General features: G+C 35.2%; 3 protein-coding genes across 4 annotated transcripts in view; 1 reads left to right on the top strand and 2 right to left on the bottom strand.

Moving 5' to 3' along the window:
• Positions 1–5922, bottom strand: part of LOC121726419 (myrosinase 1-like) — a 34660-nt gene extending 28738 nt beyond the window's left edge. Inside the window, exon 1 of the mRNA XM_042113782.1 lies at positions 5743–5922. The gene's annotated coding sequence lies outside the window, so the exon portion shown is untranslated. The remainder of the gene's footprint in view (positions 1–5742) is intronic.
• Positions 1398–6735, top strand: LOC121726424 (CLIP domain-containing serine protease 2-like). Its single transcript, XM_042113791.1, has 7 exons — positions 1398–1641; positions 3185–3327; positions 3630–3801; positions 4062–4167; positions 4466–4653; positions 5542–5643; positions 5941–6735. The coding sequence occupies exons 1-7, from the start codon at positions 1581–1583 to the stop codon at positions 6258–6260; spliced, it is 1092 nt and encodes a 363-aa protein (XP_041969725.1). The 5' UTR covers positions 1398–1580; the 3' UTR covers positions 6261–6735.
• A 697-nt stretch (positions 6736–7432) lies between these two features.
• LOC121726425 (uncharacterized protein C14orf119) lies at positions 7433–9332 on the bottom strand. 2 transcript variants are annotated; one of them, XM_042113793.1, is made up of 3 exons: positions 9300–9332; positions 8607–8836; positions 7433–8425 (listed from the first exon to the last, which is right to left on the bottom strand). In XM_042113793.1, the coding sequence occupies exons 2-3, from the start codon at positions 8799–8801 to the stop codon at positions 8153–8155; spliced, it is 468 nt and encodes a 155-aa protein (XP_041969727.1). In that variant the 5' UTR covers positions 8802–8836; positions 9300–9332; the 3' UTR covers positions 7433–8152. The 2 variants fall into 2 exon arrangements, with proteins under 2 accessions (XP_041969727.1, XP_041969726.1); XM_042113792.1 differs by lacking the exon at positions 9300–9332 and adding an exon at positions 8941–9075.
• Positions 9333–17330: the final 7998 nt, after the last annotated feature.

Raw genomic sequence — 17330 nt, forward strand, 5'->3', positions numbered from 1 at the left:
TGCTAAGTACCTAAAGGACTTGTGTTACAGGTACCAGACAACGGAAATATATTTAATACTTTTATACTATGTATAGGGAATTTTAATAAGTTGAGTGTCACTTCGCGTGCGACTTGCGTGCGGCTTTGGTTGCGACTAGGTTGCGACTGTGGGTCCCGGCCCCCGGGGAGTCGGGTTAAGGGCCGGAACCTTTTCCTGTGGGAACGCTCTTTCAGCACCTAATTCTTTATTTAACGAAAGCATACAAATCACAAAGTGTTAGCAATATTTTAAAACCAATACAAAGAGCTTATTATTAAACTTAAGTATAGACCATACATTCAACAGTCAACACTGTTTCTTACACAGAACTAATTCTAATAAATTATCATAACTTATGGCCTATGGTGTAGTGCGTCGCCTACACTATGCATATATTTAAGATTTTTATTATATCATACACATATTTAATACACATCCAGACCCGGGAACATTGAAAACTTTTTGTTCCGTCGGCGGGATGCGAACCCGCGACACCCGGCTTGAGCTGCCACACACTCAACCAATAGAGCCACAGAGGTCGTCGAGGTTTAGGTGATGGTTTTCCTTTAAAAAGTTGTAGTATGTTGGTTGAACTAAGGAATTGTTAGATATACTATTTAATAACAGTTATTCGTTCAGTAAAACAGTTTCGCAAATAACTTTAAATAGTATGCTGAATTCGCATTATTTAGGGTGCATAATTAGTGTGCAAGTCAGTATTTTTGGTGGAACTTTTAAATATTTTGATCGAGAAAAGGGAATATACAGATATTGATTTAAATACATGCCATTGACAAATACCAGTGTCCATAAGGAACCAAGCCACAAGAACCGAGTACCACAGAGTCTTATAAAGACACTACTAAACTTGTTACCATATTCTGTAGGAATATAATATTAACGTAGAGAACACAGAGCATTATGGCAGGACACAGGTGGGTGACAGATATTCTTTAATTTCTGTATCACCAAAATACAACTTTGTCTTCAATCAACAACGTGTTAAGTAGGTACTAGTAATTCATAAAATATCATAAGTCATAACGATATCCTTATCACTTTAATACGCTAAAACTGCTAAACTTATTATGATAAACTTGATATGGTGATACTTTAATTCTCAAGAGAGGAAAATGGTGTCCCGTCACCCATGGTATCACTCCCATCTCCGATTCCAGCAGGATAATCTTTAAAATTCGGTGCAACGAAGTAGCAACATCTAGTAAATGATAAACAAGCATTTGGGAATTTTTTGTTGATAGAAAGGTCTGATAATTCTGAGAATTAGTCTTTACCCAGTATCGAGGAATGATTTTGAATCTGTTTATGTTATGCTGTGACGCGTGAACACAAGGAAAATATTATATGAGGTAAAGTCGTCTGATGAGTTCGCAGGCTCGCGGCTACAGTACGCCGGCCAACCGCGAGCCAATATGACCTATGCTATAACCGGCGAAGTTATTGTTAAACCCCGATAACCTACGTCGGACTACATTGCTCAATCGCTCTCGGCCTGTCGCCGGAGACTTCTGTGTTATTTGTTTATCGAACTATGCCCGATGGCGCATTTAAAACTAGCCGTGTTCATCTGCTTTCTTGGAGTGACCCTGTCAAGCGTTGGTGAGTTTTTACAGAGCCAATTACTTATTTTTTGCTGTACGCTAGTTAATAGTCGAAGCAGCGCGATAGTAAACTTGTTATATTATCATCTTTATTTAGAGAACGAGTTTGCCGATGATCTTAGCGGCTGCAGCATCCTTGTTTATTTTTTATTTTCTTGACATTGTGATAATTTTTAAACTTGATGTGGCTTACCCGACATAAGCCGATAAATAGTAAATATTTATAACAAACTTATCACTTAGGAGGCCTGATAAAACCTAACCTATAGCTTTTTAGCTCACAGTAATATTTGATGAGATATGAAATGTTTGTGTGTACAATATATTAATATTCATATCTTCCTTCTTTATATAATAATTCGATTCGATACATCCTTGACTGCCGTTCCACATCTAGTTTCTTATGTCTATGATTAAACATTATTACTACAAATTATTTGTTATTTACTAATGTAGCAGTGTATATAGAGGAAAACTAATGATATTGATGGTACTGCTAACTCTGGTGGTGGTGGGGTATTCATGGGATGTAATACCATTCTTACGAATATCATTCGGCGGTAAGAATCAGATTTTTTTGGCTGCTTTCGCAATGTTTGTTGCTAATTCGTAGCAGGTCTATTCGAGGCCCTGCAGACCTCGTGGATATTGTTTAAGCAGCTCTTAAAATATCAATACTAGGTCCTTCAAGACTCCTGCCAGAGATTTAAAGACCAATTTCATTTTGTGTTGCTTTCCTCACATTTGTCTATTCTCTGGCTCATCCACTCATCATTTCATGTGCATAGCTTTGATATCTCATTGTGGCTTTTTGTCTAACAAATAACAACAGACTCACGGAATTTAAAAAATGCAAAAATATCTGACAGTTTTATTTCACATGACCTGATATTTTTTAGCGCCGAGGTTTTCCTTATAACATATTGTACAATATTATATTGCGTGTCATTGGGAAAAACCAGTACAATATCATGATCAATCTAACATACAATATCCCACTATATAACAACCTCCCAACCCGTCGGTTACAGTAGCCGGTTCTAAAAAACTAGATTAACTAGATTCGATACTAACTGACTGTCGAGCGCACTAAGGCTGCATTTTTCGTTAGAGTCTTTAGACGTAGAGGATATAAACACAGGGTTAAATCTTACAGTAGACTAACTCAACTGTATCCTTACACAGAGACAAGGCTTAGGCTGCGTTTCCACCAGAAATGTGTTGCGAGGAATGTGTTTTAATATCCAATAGAGTCGCTGCGTTGAGCGAGGTCACGTTAATGAAACGATTCTATTGGTTCTCAAAAACACATTCCTCGCAACACATCTCTGGTGGAAACGCAGCCTTATGCGTGTGCAACTAGATATTACAATCTACACTGTTTGTTACTTAAAAATATCGTCATTTATCGCAGACAAAGTTCCAATTTAAACCCAAACGTTAAGAACATGTTAAAATGTTGATAACTCGGCAGCAAAAACCCAAATTAGGTACCTACCTTGATAAGTTTATCGTGCTGATAATTAAAAAACAAATTTCAGATGGAAAATGCAAGAACAAAGCGAGATGTATTCCGCTAGACCAGTGTACTGGACTTAACCAGCAGCTGAAGGACGGGAACACCGTTATACTAAATTTGGTTAAAACCTTACACTGTGGTTTCGAAAATAATCCTATTCCAAATGTAAGTTTCATTTGTGTAAATTGGTTAATTATCTTCTATTTTGTTTGTGTGTTATTAGTTTACCTATGTATGATCAAAACTAGCTATATTAGGTAATTTGCTGATTTCTGGCTTTGAACATTTTTAAAAATTAATGTTAGCACCTGCAGCAGCTATGTTATTTGTTACCAACATCAGGATTGTCGCTCCATAGCCCAATGTATTAAATTTTTCAAGACTGAGTTCCAATTAATTAGCCACATGTAGCTACCGACACGTACCCCCAACAATCATGAGACTCTATGAAGCTTATTACTTTTAAGGTATGCTGTCCTTCAGAATACAATGTCAACGTGTTAGACGTTACAACAAAGTCACGAACAGACGACCTGCTCCCGACGGAATGTGGAATACAGAATGCGGACAGAATAGTGGGGGGAAGTTCCACGTCGATAGATGAACATCCCTGGATGGCACTGTTGAAGTACGACAAACGTAAGTACCAATATGTACCTTCGAGCTTAGATCAAGAACCAATTATAGCGCCTAGCCTTTTCTGTAGGACAAGCCATTTACATTTACACACGCTTGTCGCTTACGCACACATACTTATGCATAAAACTACGCCACTTGGCGTTACTGTCTGAACGTAATTCTTAACTATGTTATAACTTATATCTTATAGGGCAGTAGCGTTGTTTGATTTAAACGTGAATTTAGTATATACTTAATTCTAAAATATCTTTTTTTTTCAGCCAACGGCAGTGGATTTTACTGCGGGGGTGTTATCATATCTAAAAGATACATTCTAACTGCAGCTCACTGTGTCAAAGGAAGCGACTTGCCAAGGAACTGGAGACTGTAGGTGTTTTTGAGTAGGAAATTTAAGAAAACACTTGAATTTAGAAGTTTTCATTTTGATTGGCAGACTGTACTTCTCTGAATTTACACTAACAGCCAATTAAGTATTACCTATAATGGTAGAATGAAATTATAAACTGATAAACTACGTATGGGTTCCGACGGCAATGACTAAACCGCAATGACATAATCAGCCGACAGTGTGGTTTTTATTAATTAACGCGTCGATTAATTAAAATGCTATCATCATATTTTAAACTTTTAAAGTAATCAATAATTAAATAACATCTTATTTCAGATCGCAAGTTCGGCTCGGCGAATGGGATTTGAAATCCAATAGGGATTGTCAGAGGGACGATTGCAGTCCCGACGTCCTGAACATACCGATAGAGGAGGCGATAGTACACCACGGCTACTCTCCCACAGACGCCAACCAGCACAACGATATTGCACTCATTAGACTTTCACACGACATTCATTTCAATGGTAAGCATCGATTAATAATCTACAATATAAAACTCAAAGGTGAAGTAAGCATCGATTAATAATCTACAATATAAAACTCAAAGGTGAATGACTGACATGGTAATCTATCAACGCACAGCCCAAACCACTGGACGGATCGGGCTGAAATTTGGCATGCAGGTAGATGTTATGACGTAGGCATCCGCTAAAAAAGAATTTTGTTAAATTGGAACCCCAAGGGGTTAAAATAGTTCTTAATAAATAATAATAATACTTCTTAACGCGAGCGAAGCCGCGGGCAAAAGCTCGTTATTATTATAAATGAAGAACTTTAAGAAGACCTTTTTTCTGGCAGTGAGCGAGCTGATAATGATAAACAATGACTGAGAAAATGCCACAGACAGACACACATACCTACTGACAGACAGACAACTGACAAGACCGACACGTCAAACTTATAGCACGCCTCTATTTCGGGGTTAGGTTTAGAATCAGAATCATTTATTTCAGGAAATAAAGTGTTATTTTTATAGACATATTGTGTGTCACAATTTCAGCCTTTAGGTGTAGAAATATTAAAGTTTAAAATAATATAATCACACATTTTAACTTAAAACTTATTCCAAATGATGATTATTAGGTTTAAGAAAGGCATTGAAGGACATAATAATTAAGTTCCTGGTTTCTTTGGAACTAGTCTGGCAACGCATCAACTTTTTTGTCAGACAACAGGTGATCCACATACAATGTTGTATGTCCTAACAAATCATAAAAACAACATTTTACTGTTGCAAAAACAGAAAAAAACGGAGTGAGAAACACTTAATTGAAAAGTAGTAGCTTCTACCTTTACAATTCTCACGTTTTATAATTGCAATTTCTAAAAATAACAATAATGTATGTTTTCAGATTTCGTAAAGCCTATCTGCCTGCCAACAACCCCTGAATTAATTAATCCGTCCTTTGATAAATACCGCATTGAAGTCGCAGGATGGGGCAAAACAGAAACAAGTAAGTTGAATAATATCAATAGGTAGCATACGTGATACGTTATCCATTCGCCAAACATGTCTTACTCGTATACTAAGTAATTTAAAAAATCTGCGATACCTTCAGTCGCCTCTGTATTCTATAATGCCCCTTTTTCACGTCAGAAGATGCATCTGCTGATACTGTCGCTGCCTATGTCTTCCTGCCCTACGTTAGTTGGTAGATTATAGGCGCAGATGACGTCTGCGTCAAACCACGCCTGGAGGCAGTTTAAGCGACACCGGCGATTATTGACTTAACCTGAAAGTTTAATTTCAGGGTCCTCATCTGATGTAAAGCTGAAGGTTCTGCTGCCCATGGTCGACAACAGATCTTGCCAAGATATTTACCAGAAGGCAGGGCGGGTTATCAACAATAATCAGTTGTGCGCTGGAGGTCTGGAGGGGCAGGACTCGTGTCGGGGGGACTCCGGTGGACCCCTCATGGGCCAGGGGTCAGACACGAGACAGTCCGAGGCCTGGGTAGTCTTTGGCGTAGTGTCGTATGGACCAAGCCCTTGCGGCACTAAAGGTTGGCCTGGAGTCTACACCCGAGTCGCATCCTACCTAGACTGGATCAAGTCCACAATACGCGCTTAATCTTAATATCGTGCCTCATTATTAAGTGAACAATTATTATTTTGTTGTTTTTATAATGTGCACATGTGCCATGACAATAAATGTTTATTATTATAAACAAGAAATATATTACTGTTATTTGCTTATTCTATTAGAAACAGTTTTTTTTTAATTAAGTACTATGAGGTAAAAATAAAAGTTCCTGAAATGTTCATAAAGGTACTCAAATTTATTTAAATATATCATCTTACTTTCTATTTAAAGTATACTCATTATAATATCGTCTACAAGCACCTATTGGCAATCAATGACATGTATAAAATAAAAATAATATAGAACAATCTAAATCTTTCGGCGGCTACTAATATTGGCACAAAATCTTTGTTTGTACATGATTCTTTGGAACTACATTTTCATAATAGGTACTCGAAGTGCAGTAAAGTTTAGGTACTAATGGCAAATTAAAATCTATTGAAGAAAAGTACATAAATAAGAAATATGAATCAAAAATGTATATCAGTGAAATGAAAAAAATGCACACAGCAAAGAAATAACAATGGATCAAGTAATTCCAGTTTCAAGAATTAAAAGAAATATAATAATGAAAGTAGACAAAAATGATATTCTATGTACGCTAGAATTAATTTAATATCAATAAATATTATAATATTTTTAGTAATATGGAATTTGCCGAGATTCTTATTTTCAATAGACCTTGGAACTACGAATAATAAAAACTAAGGAAACATAACTCTCATACTTCAAACCATTTTTAATTTGGTTCCTTGTCGGCTGTCGCACACTAAAATATGGCAATAGCATGAAACACTAACACTCAAATTTACGAAATAAAGCTGTTGACAATTATTTGCACTTCTATATTCACACAAAATTTTGTGTGAATATAGAAGTGCATGTACCAAATATACAGTGTGTAACAAAAACTAGTGATAATACTTTAGGGTGTGTACATGTTCCTTGTAGAGAGTTCACTGTGAAAGTAGCAGCTCTGAAAGACGAACATTTTTTTTCACTTTTGTATGGGCAAGGGCCCGAGCGTCACGAGTTTCCCCATACAAAAGTGAAAAAAAATTTTGGTCTTTCAGCGCTGCTACTTTCACAGTGAACTCTCTACAAAGAACACGTACACACCCTTAAGTATTATCACTTGTTTTTGTTACACCCTGTATTCATAAGGTATACATGTATTCGGGTCAGATTTTGTAGTGGACATTTTTTTCGACACAGTTACTCTTCCTTAGTTTGTATAATTTGTAGGCTTGGAATGTTAAAGACAGCATGGAATGTTAATAAAAAATTTAATATTTGTAAATAATATTAATATAAACAATCTTACTTCAGGTACATACCCACAAAACTAGAAATAAAAATTACAGATACAAAGCCCTCCAATTTTACTTATAAAACTGTGCCTTATATATTATAAACACTATAAGGTGTAGTTTATAGCAAACTAATTGTTTTTGTTGTAAATACTTAATAATAATTCTGTTAATTTCTTATTACCATCATCAGTACTTGGATCTTATATTTAATACCTATTCCCACAATTTAATGTGTTCACCTTTATTTCATTCATTTATTAGTTCTTCTAAAAACATTTAATTTAAAAAAAGGAATGTTTTGTGAAAATTGAGTCAGTTGCAAAAGTGTTTTTTGTAGTAGAATATTTACTAATATTATACATATTATATAAGTCTCGTTTTTTGGATACATTTAATCTCTTTTTAGATATTTCTACTATAAACTAGAATACACTGCTAACTACTGTAGTTTAGTTATATTACTGTCTAATATGTTTCTATGATATAATATTTTATAAATAAATGGGAATACATTTTGTGGTCATGATAGCATGGAATAATAAATAATTATTGGATATGGCAATTATCTTACATGACACATTCAGTTTGAAGAGCTGCACTTTCAACCTGCGCATCAGGAATCACATTTTCTACAACTGCCTCCTCTTCTTTATCATCGGTCTTATTTTCTTGGGAAATTATTTCATGGAAGAAGTCATCATGTCCATTTACCTTTATGCCATTTTGCAATGCATCTTGCAACTTAGTGGCAAAATCTGAATCCATCTCTGAGACTCCCTTTACTACTCTATCCTGTTCCTCTTCCGTCCATGTGGGGTACCACTCATTAAAGAGCTTAATCTAAAAAAGTTGAGTCATGTAGAAAATTTCGTTTAATTAGTAGGAAGATACTAATAGTTACACAACATTAGTAACTTTATTAATATGTCAATTGTGGAAAAACCAGACATAATAGCTTATCTATTGTTATTGCGGCCACATGTGGCCTCTTGGGAGTTAAAGCATTAAACAAGAATCTTACTCGACATTGAAACAGACTAGCAGGTTTGTCTTCGCAGGAGAGAGATGAGAGTATTGCTGCCAGTTGCTCAGGCTGATTGCTACGTGCTGCTGCCAGCACAGGAAGGAAGTCCTCACGCTGGAGTTCACTGAACTCTTGAAACCATTGCAGGATGTATCTCATTTGCGCTTCGGACGTTAAACCAGAATTTGACATTCTGCGGAAGTATGGACGATATTCACTTTCTGCAACTAAGAAATAAGTTTATTGAATAAAATTATGAACAGTAATGTTTTAATGACACACAGAAAGTCACTTGTTCATTAACATTATTATATTGTGCTTTATCACTTACATTCTGGCACTATTGATAGACAAACTGATGAATTAAACATAAAACTCATTGTAACGAGCATATGCGACCCGACCTGCTTGAAAGTTGCGATCAAACTAACAGTCATTGAACAGTTACAATCCGAGGTGGCACACAACTTTCCATCCTCTAATAACGACTAGACTTACATTTAATCATTGCTTTAATTTCACCTTTCAACCGATATTACATAACATGAAACTTTCTATTTTATACCAATAATAATTTAGCCAATATAACGTCAAACTAACTCATTAATATTCAGTTTTATCACGAATAGTATTACGAAATACAAGTAATTTGATCAGTAAGCTATATAATGCATTGAATCACATAATTACCTGTTATTACAGTAACAATATTGTATTGTAAAGTTGCTATTTGTTGCTTTAATTTATAATTTTTAGAAATATTTACTTTTGAATTTAATTTTTATTTGTAACTTTTTGTTGAAAAATTGAAATGTCAAATTTGCGTCAAAGTTGAAAGTGGCAGGCATTGAGGTACTATAGACTGGAGAGAGCCTTATTTATGTGTATAAGCGTTAAAAACGTGTAATGTTATGTCCTACTTACTAGGACATAACAAACGAGTCGGTCTGCATATTTCATGTAATAAAAGTGTTAATAAAGGTTTTTAGTGAACATTTAATGCTAGATATTGTTGAGTTTTGTGGTTCCGCTAAATAATAAACCATAAGAATGGTCAAATAATGCCTCAATATATACAGAATATACAGTACTCAATATATCAAAATATACAGAATACCAAAAGCTAATCTTAAGGTATTTTTTGATAAACTTAATTATTTATTACATAAAATAAATAAAGGTAGTAAAAAGAATATAATCATATGTGGGGATTGGAACATAGATATTTTAAAAAATTCAAATGAGACGAAAGAACTTAAAGCTTTACTATACAACCATAATCTAGATATTAATATAAATGTCCCCACACGGGGTAAGGCTAGCATTGACCAAATAGCAAGCAATCTTAAAGATTATAAGTCTGAAATTCATCATGTAGCGCTTTCGGATCATGAAACTGGTCAATCAATTACATTTCCGGTAAATAAAAAGGTTGCTAAAACTGTGAAATGTTACTTTGTTAAGAAACGTGACTATAGTGCAGATAACATACGTAAGTTTTTGGATTGCTTGTCGTCACTTACTTTTACAGATGTTTTAAAGGAAAAAAGTTGTGCAATCGCCTTCCAAAGGTTCTATGATACCTTCACCATGTTCTACTACCTCTGTTTTCCGGTAATAAAAATAAAAATTTGTCAAAAATCTAAGCCAACGCGCTGGATAACAAAAGGTATTAAAAGATCCTGCGCTGTTAAGAGATCATTATACCTTAGTTACAAATATAAGAAAGCAAATAAAGAGGAACAAAAAAAAGAATATAAAAATTACACAAAAATATTAAAAAAATGTATAAGTAAAGCTCAAAGTTCATTCAATAATAACTACATAAAAAAATCAAAAAACAAATGTAAGGCTACCTGGAATGTGATAAAAACTAACATGGGCAGTATAATTAATAATAAGAACATAAATATAATAAAAACAAAAAATAGAGTATATACAAATAGTAATGACATAGCAGAGCTCTTTAATAATTATTTCATTAATCTAACTAAGACAACTACAAATAATAAAAATGGAAATATTGACATGAATACAAAAGATGACAATTCTACAAGAAATTATAGCAACTCTATGTATTTATCCCCAACTGTGCCACAAGATATATACAAAATCATTAAGTCTTTGAACGATACACAGTCGGCAAGCTATGACGGAATTGTAACGAAAATAGTAAAGTTGGCAGCAAAATATATATGCATCCCTATTAGTCACACGGTGAACCTATCATTTGAACAGGGGCATTTTCCAAATCAATTAAAAAAATCGATCGTTAAACCCCTCTACAAAAAAGGTGATAGAGAGAATATTGCAAATTATAGACCGGTTACAATAGTACCTATATTTTCAAAAGTGTTCGAAAAAGCAATGCAAACTAAATTAATGAGTTACCTTAGCACTAATAATATATTGACTAAGCAACAATTTGGTTTTATAAAAGGGAGCTCTACCACCCTAGCTTGTTTCTCTCTAATTAAACAAATCGGTGAGGCTATTGACAAAGGTCTAGAAGCCGCCGCAGTATTCTTGGATATGAGTAAGGCCTTTGATTTTGTGGAACATAAAATACTACTCAATAAATTAGATAAATGTGGTATCAGAGGAAATGCTAACGATTGGTTTAAATCTTACTTAGAAAATAGGACACAGTGTACAGAAATAACTAATTTATCCAACAAAAGATTAAAAAAATATCAGTCGCAATTCAAATTGAATACTATCGGAGTCCCACAGGGCAGTATACTTGGTCCTATTCTATTTTTATTGTATATTAACGACTTGCCACATTCAACAAATCATGAATGTATTATGTTTGCTGATGACACGACATTGATAATTAAATGTAAAAAAAGACAATTAAATCATGATATTAAAATTGAATTGAATAATATAATAAATTGGCTAAATAAGAATAATTTGAAAATTAATTTAGATAAGACAAAAATTATTAAATTTAATAAAAAAATTGATGATAATGACAATGAATTAGATCCTATAAAATGTGTGACAACAACAAACTTTCTAGGTTTTACAATTGACAATGACATGAAGTGGAAAGACCATGTTGACAATGTGTGTAATAAATTGAATCGATTTATATTTGCCTTGAGAAGAATTAGAAATATAGCATCTGTTAATTCAGCACTAATGGCATACCACGGATATGTTGCGTCTATTTTAAGATATGGGTTAATATTATGGGGGAACTCATCAGATATCACAAGGGCATTTATTGTTCAAAAAAGATGCATAAGGGCTATAGCGGGAGCTGACTACTTGGAACATTGTAAACCGCTATTTAAAGACCTGAAAATTCTCCCCCTACCGTGTCAGTATATATTTGAGATCTGTCTCTTTGTTAAAAAATACCAATATTTATTTCCAACAAATCAAGAAATGCAGAAACAAGGATCAAGTAGGCATAAGCATAAAATTTGGGTACCTAAACAAAATCTTGAAATTTATCGTAGAAATGCATTTATCATGTCAATAAATATATATAATAAGCTACCAAATAATATAAAAAATATAACAACCTACAATAAATTTAAAAATAGTTTGTTTTCTTGGCTGTTAGACAAATGTTTTTATTCAAATAAAGAATATTTTGAAGACAGACAAAATGTAGGAAGGTTTTGATCAAGTTAAAATTAGATTGTTGATATTTTTTATAATTTCCTACTACAATTAAATAATTCTGTAATTTTAAATTCTTTGACATCTATGGTAAATAACCCTTATTTAATAATTTTAATAATTGTAAATTTGACTGACATTTTTATTGGATTGACTTTTTATTTAATTTATTATTATAATCAATAAATAATTATTGTATAGACTTGATTATATGACCACAATGTATAGCACAGAACTGTAAAGATGACACTGACATTATAACTTCTTTTTTTTTTCTTTTTTTTTTCTTCATCTATTCTCCTTCATCTTATCGCCCTTTTTTTTTTCTTTTTGTTATTTAAATCGTTTTAGACGATGAATTTAATTTAATTACTGTATGCATTGCTAATTTTAATATTTTTTAATTGACATGTTTAAAAATACGATATTATATGCCTCAACTTATAAATTTGATTATTAATTGTGTAGTGATTATGACAATGTAATGATTATTAAGGAACTAATGTTACTATCTTGAGTCTTGACCAATGTTCATATTTTAATGTTTGCATGTCGAGATAATCGACCAAAATATGTGAGACACTGTAAAATTGTACCATCTTATGACCATATTTTTGCAAATAAAGATTATTATTATTATTAAAGATTATTATTATCAAACACGTGAATTTAACATTAAATACGTAAGTTTTGAACGACGTTTTTTGGGCTTTTCAATCGGTATTTTTGTAAGCTAAAAAGATAATTTATAAGTTTATTCATCCTTTATTCGTGCTATATATAGGCATTAATGCTAAAAATGTCACATCAATTAATAATTTGGCTATAAAAATTGCATAGCTTTCTAAGTGTGTTTACGGATTCTCATCACTTGAACTATAGTTAATCGATATCATGATAGTTCATTGACTTTCTTTCCTGTATCATAATGTGCTTCGAAATAATCGACAAATAGAAATGTTCAAGAAAATAAACGCACACTATTTGTATGAAAATAAGCACAAAATGGCCACGCGATGATGGGCTAAGCCTACATCTATACATACTTTATCTATGGTGGCAGGTTACATACGTCAATGTAATTTTTTTTTTCTTTAATATGGCACTTCGGCTATATAACCATGGCCAGTGTCGGGTATATTATGGCGGGAACGCAATAATCTAAAATTATTAGGTACATTTATTTTTTTTAAATCATCCTGTCCATCAGGTCTAAAGTCTAGTCAATGTCTAAGTGTAAAGTCAATGCAGTCAAGAAGTCAAGTCGTCCGATTCAGTAAAGTGGTAGACGCTTTACTGTGTAATGTGTCGAGCTAGCGAACGGTCGTGCTCCACGTTACACACGCCGCAAATATTATTTAATTAATATTTTCGCGAATCGCGCGGCACGTTGCCGCTGCACGAGACCATGGCGCTCGTAGCCAACGAGTTGCTGGCGTTTATCCAGCACGCCATCGACACCATGGTCAGCATCATGCAGATCTGCAAGTCTTCCTTCACCAGAGACGCTCGGCCAGAGCGCGAACATGCCATTGCGACGAAGAGACGGAACCGAAAGGAGCGTGTAGGACATCATCTCCCTGCTGAAGCAGACTGATCCAGAAGGTACCGGCTGGTTGGACCACGTCGACGTCGTCAGCCTACTGAAGGACATCAGGTTCCTGAAGGAGGAGCTGACCGGAGTTCGATGTAGATTGCAGGCGTCAGAAGCTATCATTAGTGATCTACGTAATGAATTATCACAATTAAAAAGTAATAATTCAATAAGTAGGTCACCAGCTGACGCCGCATTCGTCACTCATCGCCGAGGCGCACAAGCGATCACGTTTAGCCCGTCAGCATTATCAGACGGATCAACGAACGCCGCCGCTGCCGCCCCCGCCCGCGCTCCCCTCCCGGTTGCGCCGACGCCGAGTCCACAGGCGACTCAGCAAAACTACGCGACTGTTGCTGGTCGCCCCGCGCCTCCCCCGCGGGCGCATAAAAATGGGGAAAATGAGAGCCGTAAGGCTTCGGAGAGTCGCAAGACTACGGAGAGCCGCAAGGCTACGAAGAACCGCAAGGCTAAGTCTTCTTGACTTGGCAAGGACGAGAGCAGGAGGTGCGATGAGGAGGGCTTCATACTGGTGGAGAGAAGGAAGAAGAAGCCCGCCGCCCGCAACCATTGCGGCACCGCGCCATATGTACCTGAGCTGCGTCTGCGGAGCGAGGTCCCCGCGACGCCCCTGTACATATCCCGCCTGCACTGGTCCATGGAGGTCGAAGACGTCGTGGACTACATCAGTAAGAAGACATCCCTCCACTTGAGGGTCGAGCGTCTGCGGTCTCGCCACAAGGTCAACTTCAGTTCCTTTGTGGTGAGAGTACCGACGCATCTTCTCCCGACCTTTGAAGCGGAGGAATTCTGGCCGACTGATGTGGTTTACTGAAGGTTCCGGGGGAGACTCCGGAATGAAGCGCGCGTCACGTCGCCGTTAATTCGTGATAATGTGTAGTTGTTAAGTTTATATAATTTTTATGTATGTTAGTCATTAAGGTACATATTGTATGGGCCTACATAGCCTGATTTAAATAAATAAATAAAATAAAATAAATTTACTGAAACTTTCTAAGTTTCGGTGGAGTTTTGGTGGGTACACAAAATAGCACGTTTCTGGTTATTGCATCACTTTAATTGAATATCAGAATCACTAGAATGGTTAATATCCTACCAATATTACACCCAGTTAACACAAGTTTCGGAAAATAATACAAAAACACTACATCATTCTTTCACATTCCCGGCAAAACTCAAATACCGTAATTTGGGGTGAATAGATAGGTCTTCGAAATTTGGTAATTAATAATTATTTTCGTAAGGTTGCAGAACGGATACCCACTTTTTTAGTCTTGTATATATTGAGTCTTAGGCCAAACTATTGTTTCTCTTCGGATATGTTTGTAGTTATTAAAAAAAGACACAAAATATACTTAATTTCTAATTACTACATAACAGGGGACAATCTAAGACACACCTGAGGGGTGATTGGAAAAATTTCGTAAGGCTGCCTCGTTATAGTTTCCCTATATATTCTTTATTGGATAAAGGCAATCAAACTTGAGAAGGTTTCTTTAATTATTATTTATTAATTGTTAGTACCTATAAGTTAAAAGTAAAATTATAACTATTTATAGTTTCGAGGCATTATTGTATCTGAGAAATAAAACAATGTAAATATTAACAAAAATAAATGAAATACCTTACTAGTTTATATTATTCTGTTGAGAATGAATTAAATTTAAAAAGATTGAATGGATTAAAAAATAATCAAGAAAATTAAAAACGCTTTATGTAACTAAAAGATAAATTTGAACTGTAGATAACCACAGCAAACTTTGTGGCAGCCCTGACATAATCATGGCTAATCACCCCTCTTTCGTAACTGATTACCCCTTTACTGTGTCTATTAACCATATTTGCGTGCCTATTACAAGTACGCTGGACTTACGATACCATTTGAAATTACTGCTGGTTTTTGTGCCTATTTGAAGAGGATTCAGCGCCCCCAATGCGGGGGAAGAGAACTAAATATGATGTAAAAATGACGTTTGAAAGTCGCCATATTGGCGCTGATAGCAGTAGTGGGAGTACTTGGAACTAATACTAGTTTCTACAACCAATAGCGATTAAGCGGCCATTTGCAAGTTACGTCAGATTTAGTTCTCTTCCCCCGCATTGGGGGCGCTGATTCCGCTTTAAATAGGCTCAAAAAGCAGGTGGGTATCATAAGTCCAGCGTACTTGTATGGTAATGGAGGTCAGTGCCTTTTGTACCTACGTAAAGTAGCGACATCCGTGTTTTGAGCCGAGAACTTTTTAAGTGTTTACCACTTTAGTAGCGTGACAAACTAGAGAATGAAGCTGCGTATCACGAGTTACTACACTATGGTAGTCTTCCCCCACCTTATTCCACCACCCTTATTGGAGTTATTGGACATTGTAAACTGTATTTGTTGGGTATTATCATTTAAAGGTCTTTGATTAACAGCATTGTAGACATTGAAAAGAACTTTAGGTCGGTCTACATTTGCATCGAGACTATAATTATTCTGCAACGCAGATACAAAACACCGAAACGCTATAAATGTGGACCCATCCTAGGACATCATATTTACGAACTTTTTAAAACGATTTTCATACGATTCTCTGCCCCCTGGAAATCAATTCTTACGTAGTATAAGTACTTACTAAGTACTTATAATATCCTCTTTAATCAATCCGAGATTCAATTATTTTACAGCACGAGGTCTCAGTGCAGCTCACTCACCCGGCACTTCAGAAACGAACTTGCAACTTGGGAAAGCTCTAGTCAGTTTCCGTAATATGGCCACGTGGCCACGTGCCTCACCTCTTGATGGTGTATCGGCTGCACTCAGAGACATTAAGGGTGAAGCCAAACGAGCGTAATTTGTGAGTTAAGTGAGTCGCAGAATTTCGGCTGGCAGAAATTCTGCTATATTCAGTTTCATACAAAAGTCCTGTTTGATTCACACGAGCGTAATTTTGTGAGTCATTATTTGTATGAAAAGACATTTACGCGGCAGAAATTCTGCGACTCACGACTCACAAGTCACAAAATTACGCTCATTTGGACTTTGGCTTCACCCTTAAACTTCAATTTAATGAAGAGTTTAACAGAATATAATGCATGGAAGTAAAAATCTTCATTTAAATTATATAAGTACAGTTAATGTACTTAATGTTCGTTTCTGAGTGCGGCTACTCGTTACTCGTAACCTAATAGGTTGATTTTTAAATAAACTAGGTGTTGTATATTTTAAATTATTTATTGTACAGAATATAAAAAAAATATATTTTACAAAACTCGCAGCTAATTTACTAAGGGCCTGTTTTACCACTTTCTGATAAAGTGCCGAAAAGGCTATTCACAACTTTTTTGACATATTCTTCATAATTCATCTGTCAAGTTAAGTGGTGGATAGCCTATTCGGCACTGGTCAGGAAGTGGTGAATCAGGCCCTAAGTCTAATTTTATATTTTTTGTTTTATAGCGTTATATTAGCTCCTAAATATAAAATATGGCTG

The sequence above is a fragment of the Aricia agestis genome, chromosome 4 (genome assembly GCF_905147365.1).
Source record: "Aricia agestis chromosome 4, ilAriAges1.1, whole genome shotgun sequence".
Taxonomy (NCBI): Eukaryota; Metazoa; Arthropoda; class Insecta; order Lepidoptera; family Lycaenidae; genus Aricia; species Aricia agestis.

Excerpts from the sequence above, each read along its gene's own strand:
- LOC121726425 (XM_042113792.1), bottom strand. The coding sequence starts at position 9,046 with ATGACTGTTAGTTTGATCGCAACTTTCAAGCAGGTCGGGTCGCATATG. Across the intron at positions 8,837-8,940 it reads TCTATCAATAGTGCCAGAAT|TTGCAGAAAGTGAATATCGT; the intron begins GTAAGTGATAAA and ends CTTATTTCTTAG. Across the intron at positions 8,426-8,606 it reads CTAGTCTGTTTCAATGTCGA|ATTAAGCTCTTTAATGAGTG; the intron begins GTAAGATTCTTG and ends CAACTTTTTTAG.
- LOC121726424 (XM_042113791.1), top strand. The coding sequence starts at position 1,581 with ATGGCGCATTTAAAACTAGCCGTGTTCATCTGCTTTCTTGGAGTGACC. Across the intron at positions 1,642-3,184 it reads AGTGACCCTGTCAAGCGTTG|ATGGAAAATGCAAGAACAAA; the intron begins GTGAGTTTTTAC and ends AACAAATTTCAG. Across the intron at positions 5,644-5,940 it reads ATGGGGCAAAACAGAAACAA|GGTCCTCATCTGATGTAAAG; the intron begins GTAAGTTGAATA and ends GTTTAATTTCAG.